We start from the raw sequence: 13,402 nt of genomic DNA, 5'->3' as shown, positions 1-13,402 counted from the left end.
GGTATCATGAAAACATATCAGAACTGTGGAAATAGACATTATCTGTTCAGATCTGCCACCTTGACAGGATGCTAAAGGATGGAAACTAAATTGATGTGGTATATTAAGTCTAGCATGACCTAGAACAACTGGTTTTGTAATGTTGGTTGTTATTGTGGGTGTCACCAAGTATATAAAAAGTGAGCTGCATCTCCATGGGTTCAGTCTTAGAGCACCAGCTGGTGAGCAATGCCCAGAGCCGTCTTGTAATCGACTTACATCATCTTCAACATGAAGATAGCCAAAGTGCCAATGCTTCTGACCCTGGCCCTTTGCCTCATACAAGGTGAGCAATTTGCATGTAATCTAAGCCTCTTCCACACATGGCAAAGCCCTGGGCAGGGACTTGTCTCCCTCCCCCTACTCCTACACATATAAATATGTGTATATATGTAAGTGTGTTTGTGTGATTGTATGTATGTGTGTATGTATAGTCTTGAAATATCTTACCAGACACAGAGTTTTGAAGAATTATATATGTGGCTTAATAACTATGTTGTTAACTTTAGAAATGGCAAATAGTTTGACATAATCTGAATTTTTATCCATGAGAAATCCTTCTATTAATTCTATATTGGTTCTGAAAGCTAATGGATTCTTCTTCATCTTCCTCTCACCAAGCATATTAATTCATACTGTTGGAAATTATATATACCGTACATATAGATGATACTAAGCTTATCAATTCATACTGATAGGAATTATGTATATAATAGATATTTAAAACTTAGATGTATATTTTATAAATAATAATACTATATTTATAAACTATTAAAAATCAAATTTAATCATCTATTCTTATTTTAAAGTAGTAGTGCCTTCTAGCATATTTTATTTTTGTGTTACCAAATCCTAAATGGATTGAAAGCATATCTCCTAAAAGGTAAGAGACTTTTGTGGGAAGTAGAAGGCAGTTTTTTGTATTTGTTATTTGAATTTGAAGGGAACATGAATTTCCTAGGCTCAATCTTGTTCTGAAGCATTTGTACTTTTTAAAAGAAAATCTCAGAGATGGAGAGTCAGGAGATCATTATACATAAATGATGCCCACTTTCCTAAAATAAGTGCATAAGTACAAAAGGGAGTCTGTTAATGAGAGAGTATAATAGCCTATGATTTTAATTAATCTTGATTTTTGTCAGATCTTTGAGTTTTGTAGCTCTAGTAAGGAGACAAGTTTGCCAGAATTCAGAAACTTTCATTTTATGTGCACATATGATATAAACTTTATGCTACATTATACTTTTAAATTATAATTGACATGATATATTTGTTATATTATAATTTTAAAAGAGGTCTGCCATACTTTGCTGTGAAAGGATCTCTTTGAAATTAGATATTTTGAAGGGGGTAAGAAAGTACATGAGTATTGTTTTCCAAAGTAATTAGACTTTTATGAGTGACTAGACCTCTGTGAGTACATGTACTGATTTCCTGGTGCAGTGCCCCCATTTTATTTGCCATGGTAAATTTTAACGTGTTCAAAAGCAATTTGTGGTTTTATAACATGCAGTCATTAAAATAAGCAAGGCACTACACTGAGTGAATTGTTTATTTGTTGAATATTTTGCATTCCCTTAACTTAAGTTTCTGTATTTTTGTCCCAGATGCTGCCAGTGAGGATGAAAATCAGGTTAGTCCTGCTTTTTCTGTTCATTGAATCCATTCCAAAATCTGTAAGGAAAAATGGCCTGTGACCAACACCTTCACATTAATAATACAGACATATTATACTGATAGGTACTAATAGCTTTTGTTAAAAACACAGAAACAGGTCTTTATGAGGGAAGACATGAATCACACACAGACACACAAACACACACACATACACATCAATGTATTAATGATGATGGATGCCTGCAAGAGGCAATCTACCATGCTAAAGGAGTGCTTTCAAATTCCATAAACAAAGCAGTGAATTAGTATTGTCAGATTTAATAGCCGAAAAAGCCATAACAAACATAGAAAGCAGAAATATGTGTAAACGGGTTGTCTGTACCTTGAATATGGTCATTGTCTATATTTCATTCAGTAAATATTTACTGAGTATCTATCATTTGTCAGACCCTGTTTGAGTTCTTGGGGATATTGGAAAATAAAGAAAATAGACAAGAACCCTCCCCTTGTGGAGCTTACGTATTAGTGGAGGAAAACAGATAAGTTAATAAGTAAATTAGTAAAATATATAGCACATTAAATGATGACTAATGCTAGGAGGAAAATGAAGCAGAATGGAAGATAGGAATTTCTGGGGATGAGGTGGTATCAGTTCTTCTTAGGATACTCAAGTAAGTATTCTCTGAAAAGATAGTATTAGACCAAGGATCTGAAGGTAGTAAGTCCTGAAGATTTTTGCAGGTGACAGCAGATCAGGAGAAAAATCTGGGATGATAGAGGCCTTGACTCAGGAGGGTGCTTAGCCAATTCTTAGAGATCTTTTGTTCGAACAATAAAAGAATCATTTTCTCTAGAAGTTAATTTTTTTATCTATTTGGAAAAAAAAAGTCCAGAGCCAAATACACACACACACACACACACACACCTATGCCATTAATTCAGCACTTAAAATAGTGCTAGGTATATAGGAAATATATGCTATGTCTCTTAAAAGCCATGAACATTAAAATAATAAACCAGTAAAACAATGCTTTTCTATAATGAAACTCTTAGAACTATTGTTAAAATGCTCTCTTGTTATATTTTAGTGTAACATTTTTTTAAAGAAACATTTCAGGAATGTTCTAGAAAATTTCATTGTAGTTTATATAATTTCATCTAAATTTGCTGTGTAAGGAGAGGTTCAAAAACCTTTATGAAATAAGTAGGGTAGTAGAGTAGAAAAAATGTTGGATTGGGGGAATCAAAGATCATGCTTACTTGCATGTTTTATACTGGCAAAAAAGAAGAGTATTGTGTAAATCTCACTGTGCATGAAGCCATAATTTTCTTTTTCAGAGTCTTTGATAATGGGTGGTGATTCTGGTGGATATTTTTAATTTTGCAACTGTGACTTTTTATACCATTAAACTCGATTTCACTGGAGAATAGTTTAAAAATAAATTTAGCCACCCTTTATGTTGGCATAAGCAAGAACACAAAGAAATAAATATGTCTCTGGAAATATTTCTTACAACAGTCTTTGTATATTTCATCAGAAGGAAAACTATTGATTTAGTCTTTCTTATGGTGCTGGAATTTTTGTTTTCCAAATTCAGTAGCTTGAGTTCTTACTAGTGCCACAAAAGCCTGTTAAATATTATAAACGTGAGCCAGCACAGCACAGAAAAGCACTGTAGTGCCCTGCAAGGATCTTTACCATATACCTAAATTTGTCATCACAGAAGAGTTATTATAAAGCCAAAAGGAGCTTGTTGGTGCCCTAACACAGAGTGGGGGTGATGCCAGCTCCTGGGGGATTTTACTATGCTGCTGAAGGAGGGTCGGTAGAAGACAATGGGCCAGTAAAGGAAGGAGTTTGGCCCTGGAGGGCCTTAGTTTTTCTGGGACATGTGGAGAAAACACAAACAACAGCAACAATAACAAAACAAAACAAAATGGAAACAAGCCAAAAGACTGCAAGTAAACACTTGCTAAAAAGTGATCTCCCCACCTCAGGATGCCTTTTTGGTGTAGATCTGCTCTTCTTTTAACCCTCTCTCATGGTTGGGTAATGGAGAGGACATTCCTTCTTTCCCAGGGAAAACCCACCTCCTGCTTTCAATTTGTATGGCCTTTTCCTGTTTGCCAAGAGAATACGTTGGATTATTTCATCACTCAGAAAAGCAGCATTGAGTTCTATCTTAACTAATTATAATTAATCTTAACCTCTCTGGGTCTTGGTTGTCCATCTGTAAAAAAAAAAAAAAAAGGCGGGTCTTTCTAGAAATTAGGCATTCATGTCGTGACACTGGAGAAGTCCAGTTCAGGAATTATCCTCATTGGTAATGTTCTTTTTCAACTGACCACTGAAAACTATAAAAAGCTTCATTCTAGTGTTTCATGAATCTTTGTTTTCAATACTTTCTTAAGACCTGCCTCACAAGGGATATGTTTCTATCATAAAAAACACCAGGCTCCTCTCTGATTCTATGACAAAGTTTTATCTAGACTATGTAGAATCAGTTATATCCGGCAAGCTAAGCAGTAACTTGCAATGTTGGCATAAGATACTGTAAAGTCAGACACTAGACAGATCTCAAGAGGCCCAGTCGTCAGACTGTTGCCAGAAATTATTGCTGGGCTACTCAGATAAGATCACTGGCTGGTGATAATAATTTTAGCGATATTTTAGTAGGTCACCCCACTGGCAGAATTTCCCAGGACTGGTCTCTGATATTATTTATTTATTCTTCTTCACCATTAATCATTCTGCAAGGGCTACCAACTGCCTCCCATGTTTAAGAGGCTAGGTGAAGTACATCATTATCCATTCGATGGTAAGCACAGTTTAGGCAAGGATGCTTCCGCTTTATTGCTATATCCATGCACCGAGCTATATCCGTGTCACCTAACAAAGTAAATTAATACCATAATGAAGTTTTGTAGACTGATTTAATGATTATTATAAAGATATAAGAGGCTGGACAGAATTCTTTTTTTTTTATTTCAATTATTTAACATATACTGTATTATTAGTTTCAGAGGTAGAGTTCAGCGATTCATCAGTTGTGTAAAACACCCAGGGCTCATTACATCACATGCCCTCCTTAATGCCCATCACCCTGTTACCCCATTTTTTTTTCTTGGCAAAATCAAAATAAAACCAAAAAACCACGTAACTTAGATTCCAAAGGCTTGCTCTAAAGGCCCACTGGATTTTCTAAACTAATAGGGAGTATAACATATTAAATCAGTACTTTGCGAGATAGTGCAAATGCACCATTGATTTTAAGAGTGACATATAGCAAGCCTTCCATAAAATATATTGACTTAACCTTTTCAGCAATCTTTTTGTGTTCCTTTTGGCAGCAATTATTGACCTACTGTGTACTAGGTATTTTATATGTGTCATATTCCAATAATAGTAATCACAACAATAATAAAAAAGGAGAAAGAAGAGGGGGGGAGGATAATGTAATTATTGATTATCTACTATGTGTCAGGCACTTTGAAAGTTATACATACTTATAATATTTAATCCTCACAATACGTATGGAACATATGAAATTATATCCTCTATTTTTACAGATAAGATAAGTTAGCCATTGAGAAGTTAATTTGCTATGGCTATTGGGCTTGTAAACTACAACCCTGGAATATAAGGTCAAGTCTTTCCATTTCACTAATTGTTTTTGGAAGAAAGCTTATTAAGTAGATGGACAATCCAGTCATTGTTTTTGTTTATGTTATTTGTGTAGACTGAGTGAATGGCTTCTATACAAAGCAGGCATTGGTCTTTAAATAGTATTGCTCAAGGAAGTTCTTAGAAGGTAAAGTCTTGCTTTGATGAGATCTCAGTAAACACGCTTTTTTCATCTTTTCCTTAGGAAACGTGCGATGAGTATCGGGCATTAATGAAAAATGGAAAATTATTTTGTTCCCAAGATAAAAAACTTTTTCAGAGTGCTGATGGAATAGCCTTCATCAACAGATGTGCCACGTGCAAAATGATATTGTGAGTAAAAGTCCTCTTGAAGTGTTTGAGTTCCCAGCTATTCTCTGGACCAGTAAATGTATTCTTTTTATATTCTGTCAAATGTATTTTTCTAACTCTAAAAGATTAAATAAAAATGCTTAGCAGATCACTCTGATACCTCTTATCAGGTGAAGTTGGATAAGTGCCACCTACCAGAAAAGATTTTAACAATCACTCAAATGGTATTCCAAAGCATTCCAGAGGGTCCAGGGTTAATACCTTATGTAGCACTTAATAGTCTTTTGAGGAAGTAGCTCCAATTTGAGTTTCCTGACTCTGAGAAAAAAAGAATTCTCGGGTCTGTTAAGCCCTGACTCTGTTGTGTCCTCGGGACTGAGAAAAGCCCCCCCGGGAAAAATGCCAAACTCTCCTTATGGCAGCCAACCAGTAGAAAGACTTAAGCAGGACACACCCTGATCCTGTGAGTTGCCAGCGTCTTTAGACATTTCGGATTATGCTAGGATGACATAGTCTAAAGAACTGATTTTAGCTTGCACCTCCCTCAGCTCAGGAAGGGTGAGTGTCCTGGAGGTTTACTGACATCTATGCAATGCTTCTTAGCTTCTTTCCTTCTCTTCAGTGACACTCAAAGGTGAAAAAAGGCTTGTTATCCATTGAAAATCCTCAAATCAGAGTGTTCTAATCTGTTTTTGAACAAGGAGGTCATCTTTAATTTGTGACCACCATCAACACTTCAACACTGATACCAAGCCAATACTAAGCTTATCCATTCAAGATAATTATGTTGTTCTAATTAGCTTTTTAAATGCCAGGGAGTATGTTTCAGGGGATTTAATTTGACCTAGTCAATAATATTGGGATAATGAAGCTGTGATCACACATGCTGCGCCTAGTGAAGAAATTGTGGAAGATGGAGGAAGAAGGGCAAGATTTTGGGGGGGGGGATGAGGGAGACCCAGGGCAAGCTGAGCAATTTTTTCTTATTCTCTTGAAAGCTGAATGTAAACCAGCAGATATATTATTTACTATAAAGCTTCCTTCTTGTTATATAGGGTGTCTTGAAAGGGGACTGAAACTATGAATATAGTACATTTACTGAAAAAGAATTTAAAACAAAAATAAACTGCCTTGAGACATACAAGATAGGTTATCTATTTGAAGTCACTAACTCAATTATTGTTTTTATTACCTATTTAAATTATGTTGGAATAATCTTGGTTTCTTAAACTGGAAAGGACATGTACAAGGCATAAAAGCTCTCCTTAAATTTCTGAATTTGCTCTGTGGGACCTTACAGTTTAGAACCAGAACCAAAACAGGCAGATAGATTTTGGTTCAGTGTGAATATGGTATTTCAAAGAGACTATTCCAACGATGGCAGAGATGGCTTTTAGAGTTGGTTACCACCTGGATGTTGGAAGCTTTTAAAGGGGTTGGGGAGTAGTCTGTTGGTTGTGCAGTTAAAGGTAGAGATTCTTGCCTCCTGTAGAGCCATGTCTGAGATATTTTTCAGCGCTGAGGAGAGACTTATGGTACCTGAGCTAATTTCTGCATGTACCACCTCCACATCTGATACGCTAGATTGAGCTGAGGAAAAGAGTCAAAATTAAGGTTGACATGTATGCTAAATCTTTCCCCCAAATTGGGAAAGCATGTCTAAGCTATGCTACTTCCTGCTGTCTTCCAGGGAAAAAGACGCAAAATCCCAGAAAAGGGCCAGCTATTTAACAAGAGCCTCCCCGGCCACTGCCCCAGAAGAGGTGAGATTATTTGAAGTCAACTTCTTGTAATTGCTTTCAAGATTATGTTTGACTCTATTTAGAGCTACCTGTTTATTTCCGAATTACTAGGTCATACCTGTTGTGAAGCTAACTCCTTAGAAGGGAGGGAACATGGCTTAGTCCAGGGGTAGGCTAAATCTCTGGTACATCTTGTCCATATGCCCAACCCATGACCCAACTCTCAGAAAACACTCTGGGCACTGACAGACACTAAGAGGTGGAGTAAGTCAGTGTGATGTCTGCCTTCCATGGTCATTTCTCATTCTTCCTGTCCTGTCTCAGCTTCAACAAGAACCTTCATGGAACTATCAGAACTAATTTCAAATGTCAGAATTCTTACTTACTGTCTGTATCACTTGGACAATTTATGTATCTCTGGGGTCTCATTTTTTTCATCCGTGAAAAGGAATGTGGATCAAATGAGAAACTAACTTTAAAAAGCCAAATACAGTGTTTAACATATGTTAGCAAGCATCTGATTCATTTTATTTCTTTTTTCTTTTACTTCCTACTGCATGTCCTTTCTGATACCTAGAGAGTTTCCCTAACTCAACTAGAGTTGCTTATTTATATCTATTTTGCACTTTGGAAAACAGGCTAATATTTGTTTGAGAAAACTATTCTGTGGTTAAAAAAATGGTTTTTAATAAAAAATGGAATAAAATGAAAGAAACCATACAGATGCAAGCCCCCACACAATGATTTCACTTTGTAATTTTTTTAATTTCTACAAAAAAATAAAAATACTAGACCCGGATTGAGGGAAATTTCTGGCCTACACTGTGTCACAGTAAGCTGTTGACGAAGCTGGGGGTTATCACTAGGAATCCTGACAACTATTCATATCACCCCAGGTCTCCAGGGTAGTTTCTTCTTTCTGTTCCTCCTCTCCTGTCCCTGACACATAATTAAAACAATCAGTCAGGGGAGACACACCCAAATTACTGTAACATCCCTGGACTTACCAAGCTAAAATTTTCCCCGTCAGTGTTACTTAGGAATGTCTGAGAATCTTAGCCTCCACAGTAAATCTACTCAACCACATTCTTTGCTTGAACTCAACTGGTTTCACTTTTAAAACAATAACACAGTCACCACTCAATTAGTCAGTCACTGCAAATCCTTTATCTGAGCAACAGCGAGCAGCTTCTGTGCTCTACAAAATCTCTGAAGATCAGAAAATTTCCTGGTAAGTTCCAATTCTGCCTTTAGCTGTCACATTTAGAGAGAGGCTCATTCACTAAGGTCTATTCTCCTTCTCCACCCTCTCCTCCCCATCTTTTTCCTTCATGAGAAACTGATCAATGATGTTTTAAGATATAAAACACAAGCCAATGACAAATGAAAAAATGAAATACACATACATACCAATTCTAACAAAACTATTTCTAAATATTGCTAGTCAGATGTAAATGTTGAATTTTAATCAAATAAGATTTTTAAGAAATAAAATTTTGGAATTCTAAGACATTATACCTTTCTGTTATCATTTTATGCCTGAGTTATAATTTTTACCTCTTAAGTCATGATTACTTGTTTTGCTACCTAGGAATGTACTTACTTACAAATTAAGGTAGTCCATTTGGCTGCAGGCCCTTCGGGTAATTTCTGTTTAGACTTTTACTTGTTTGTGTTTGAATGAGTTCATGTTATTACACTGTTTTTGTTGTTACTTTCCCCCATAAGAGAGAAAAATCTACTACTTTCTCTGCTTAGATTCCTCCCATCAAAAATCAACCCTGATGCTCACTTTCAGAATAAGGTGCTCTTCCTGTTCAAGAATTTTCCTCCTACAGACAGCCTTTCTCACTTGCATCGTCAATTTCTTCTTCACTAGTATGTCATTTTTTCACTTTCCAACTCTAATATCCAATCCATTTACAACTCTCATTGGTATTGTCTCCAAAGTCTATCTCAAATATGACTTTTTTTCACCATTTTCATTTCTATCACCCATAGTCCAATTCCTCATAATCTTTAATGTATTTGGTCCATGTAGAGAATTTTATTTTTTAAATTGATTGATTCATTTATTCAATGTTCCTCGTTGATGTAGGTTGCCAACTATGTAGGATATTAAGTTCATACGTGTGTTTATGTGTGCTTCTGAGTTCCCTATTCTGTTCAGATGAGCTCATTGCTTTAATAACTAATAAGGCAGGTCCTCTTTCTTAATTCATCTTTTTCCAAGTTCACTTACCTATACATAGACATATATTTTCCCATATACTAGAAATAAAAAGTTTATTGAGTTTATGTAAAATCCAACTTGAGTTTGGGAACCCAAAGTGATTAGGGATACAAAGAATTTATCAATTAATTTGAGTAAAATTGACCTTTTTATAATATTAGCTTGCCCAACTCAAGAACACAGAATACCTTATCATTAATTCATAATAATTTCTGTCTACTTTATGAAATCTATTATTCTCCACAGATTTTTATAATTTTTGCTAATACCTAGAAAATTTGTCATTTTATTGATATTTTGTTTGGTATTTTGTTGTTTATGGTATTTCTATCTGGTTATTGTTGGTATAGACAAATTCTATTGATTTCTACAGGTTGATCTTACATTGAACAGCTTTATGATATCTTGTGTTGATTCTGATAGTTTATTAATTCTATCATTTTTTTTCTTGGTAGTTGATCACATTATCTGCATAAAAGGAGATAATAGGTGTTTTATAACTTCCTTTTCCATTTTCTCACTCCTTTATTTCTTTTTCTTTTCTTATATCATTGGCCAGGATCTAGAATTCCATAGTTAAACAGTAGTGATGATAATGAATATCAGCTTGCCCTCTCTTCATATATTAAAAGGAATATATCTAGAGTTTTTCCATTAACTATGCTTACTGTAGGTGTTTTATAAATAAACTTTAGCAAGTTTAGAAAATTCCTTTCTGTTCTTAATCTCCTGAATCTCTTTTGATCATTACCAAATGTCTTTTCTACAACTGTTAAAATAATTTTCTGATTTTTCTTTTTCAGTCTATTAATGTAATAAATTTCTTGATAAATTTGCTTATGTTAAACTATTAATGTTTTCTTAGGGTAAATCATACTTAACCATAATACATTTTTAATACACTGTTGAATTTGGATAGTTAGTATTTCATTTAGAAAATTTGAAACTATTTTCATAAGTAAAATGAGTGTATACTTTTCTCTTTTTAATTATTCTTGTCTGGTTTTGAAATCAATATAAAATTACCCTGAGAGGTAGCACCTAAGGTTATGGCTGAATAAGGAGGTCAGCAAATCCTTTATCCAAAAAACAACTATAAATTGAGACAAAATTGACCAAAACAACCGTTATAGCACTCTGGAAATTGAGTCACTCTGACTAGCCTATGTCACTCTGACAAGCATTTATGCTTGAAAAACTGCTAAATTTTTAACTGGAACAATGGGGGGTCTGTGATGTTCTTGTTTAGGGATACTCCCATCTCATTCCTGTTGCTTGGTTGGTATGGAGGGTCTACCTTCCTAAGGCAGGCTTTGAGGGTCAGGAACTGCACTGTCTTTATTAAAGTAATTTAGAGTAGTGGGCAACAATCATTTCCAGAGATGTTTTCAGTGGCTGTCATGATCTTCAATAAGAGTAAGGATAGTGGCCTGAAGTTGTAGCATGGTTGAGGCAAGCCTATTTCTGGCTGAGTTTTCACACATGGGCAGCAGAGAGCAAAGAGGGACCAAGCAATTCACAAAGTTTTAGCTGCATAAGACCGTGCACAGGCACTTAGAAAATACACATGAAGCAGCTCTTTCTGCCCACAGGTCCTGTCCTTGTACTTTAATAAAACCACCTTTTTTGCACCAGAAAAAAAAAAAAAAAGAAAGAAAACACACGTGAAAAAATCCCAGTGGAAAGCAAATGCTGGGGTAGATGTAACTATATCCTGAATTTTGAATGCCCTCCCCCATGCAATGGAAGCCTTATTAGCCTGAGGTGTTTGAGCCCAAACTGTGTCTAATCATTGGCCAATCACTAAGTTATAGAGATAGAGAAAGAAAAACCTAGAGAGCTAGTCTTAAAAAAATAAAAGCTATAAACATTTTCATAGCAGACACATCAACAGCTATACACTATGGGACAGCAAGAAATCAGAGAGCCCAGCCAAAGATGCAAATAAACAATAAAACAACAAAAATAATCTTTATAGTGAAATCATTATCCAAAATTTCCGATCTTCAACAAAAATTATGAAATACGCAAAGTAACTGGAATGTATGACCCATACTCAGGGAAAGAAAAGCCAATAGAAACTATCTGAGTGTCTCTGGATGTTAGATTTCACAAAGACTTGAAGCAGCTATTTTAAAAATGTTCATATACTAAAGAAAACCATAGTTGGGTAATTAAAGGAAAGTATGACAATGAATAAACAAATAGAAATTTTCAGGAGCTAGAGATGGAGATAGACAAAGGTATATATCTCAAATGGAAATTCTGGAGTTGACAAGCATACAATTCAGTAGAGAGGTTCAAAAGCAGCTTTGAGGTTGCATAAGAAAGAATTTTTATTTTCTTTACTCATTACACCCCAAATAGGGATGTAATTACTCATTACATTCAAGAATTTCAGCAAGTCCCAAATAGGATAAATATAAAGAGATTGAAACTTAGGCCTATCATGATCAAAATGTTGAAATCAAGAGAAAATTTTTAAAGTGGCAAAAGAAAAATGACACATTCTTTATACTGGTTACAATTAATGACTGGCTTCTCATCTAAAATAGTGAAGGCCAGAAGACAATGGAATGGCATGCTCAAAGTCCTGACAGAAAAAAAAAAAAATGTTTATCAATATTCTATATCCACCAAAATTAATCTATAAAAATTAAGTCAAATAAAGATATTTCCAAATCAACGAAATCTGAGAAAATTTGTTGCCTTCAGACCTGTCTTACTAAGTCATAATAAGGGTAGTCCTTTAGCTGAAAGGAAATGACTCCTAGATAGTAACTTGGACTTCCAGAAAGAAATGAAAAGTACCAGACATGATAAATATATGGTTAATATGAACTACTTTGTAAATATATTTCCCTTATTTTCATCTAGTTTCTTTTATTTTTTTTTTTAATTTTTTAAAGATTTTATTTTTTCAAGTAATCTCTACACCCAATGTGGGGCTTGAACTCACAACCCCAAGATCAAGAGTCCCATGCTCTACTGACAGAGTCAGCCAGGTGCCCCTCACCTAGTTTCTTTTAAAGATATAATATTACATAAAGCAATAATTACAATTCTGTTTTATTGGGTATATAGATAAAATATTTATGATAACTATAGTGCAAAGGGGAATAAAGGAAATAGAGCTGTATTAGGGCAAAGTTTCTATATTTTAACAGAATTAAATATTAATCTCTAATAGATTGTGATAAATTAGGAGGCATATTGCAATTACTAGAGTAACCAGCAAGAAAATGACATATATAATAAATATATAAAATCAACACAAGAGTTAAAAAGACACACTAGAAATATTTAACCAAAAAGAAGGCAGTAGTGGAGGAATAAAGAAGTAGAAAAGGACAAGAGCATATTGAAAACAAATAGATATGTAGCAAATATAAATATATCAATAATTATCCTAAATGTAAATGATTTAAATATTCCAATCAAAAGGTGGAGATTTTTGTATGATTAAAAAAAGCAACTATAAACTATCTCCATTACATACTCCTTAAATCCAAAAACACAAGAGGTATGAAATGATGAGTGATACCATGTCAGATATAACATGAGAGAGCAGTATTTGCTATATTACCATCTTACAAAATAGACCTTAAGACAAATAATATTATTGGAGACAAATAGGGACATTTTGTAATTTAAAAGTATTAATACACCAGGAGATATAACAATTATAAATATATATGCTCCTACTAACAGAAGCTCAAAATGTATGAAACCAGATATGCTATAAATGAAGAAATAGACAATTCAACAATAATAGTTAGAAATTTTAATATTCTA

The 13,402-nt window shown here is 34.5% G+C and overlaps 1 protein-coding gene across 1 annotated transcript in view; it reads left to right on the top strand.

Annotated features, from left to right (window-relative positions):
• The first annotated feature begins 203 nt into the window (after positions 1-203).
• The window catches only part of SPINK5 (serine peptidase inhibitor Kazal type 5), a 74,970-nt gene continuing 61,771 nt past the window's right edge, over positions 204-13,402 (top strand). Inside the window, exons 1-4 of the mRNA XM_036065716.2 lie at positions 204-325; positions 1,647-1,672; positions 5,526-5,653; positions 7,323-7,395. Coding sequence (XP_035921609.2) covers positions 271-325; positions 1,647-1,672; positions 5,526-5,653; positions 7,323-7,395 — 282 coding nt within the window. The 5' untranslated portion in view covers positions 204-270. The remainder of the gene's footprint in view (positions 326-1,646; positions 1,673-5,525; positions 5,654-7,322; positions 7,396-13,402) is intronic.

The sequence above is a fragment of the Halichoerus grypus genome, chromosome 2 (genome assembly GCF_964656455.1).
Source record: "Halichoerus grypus chromosome 2, mHalGry1.hap1.1, whole genome shotgun sequence".
Classification (NCBI taxonomy): domain Eukaryota; kingdom Metazoa; phylum Chordata; class Mammalia; order Carnivora; family Phocidae; genus Halichoerus; species Halichoerus grypus.
The sequence above is the reverse complement of the archived record's forward strand: the minus strand, read 5'-3'. Positions and strand labels throughout refer to the sequence as shown.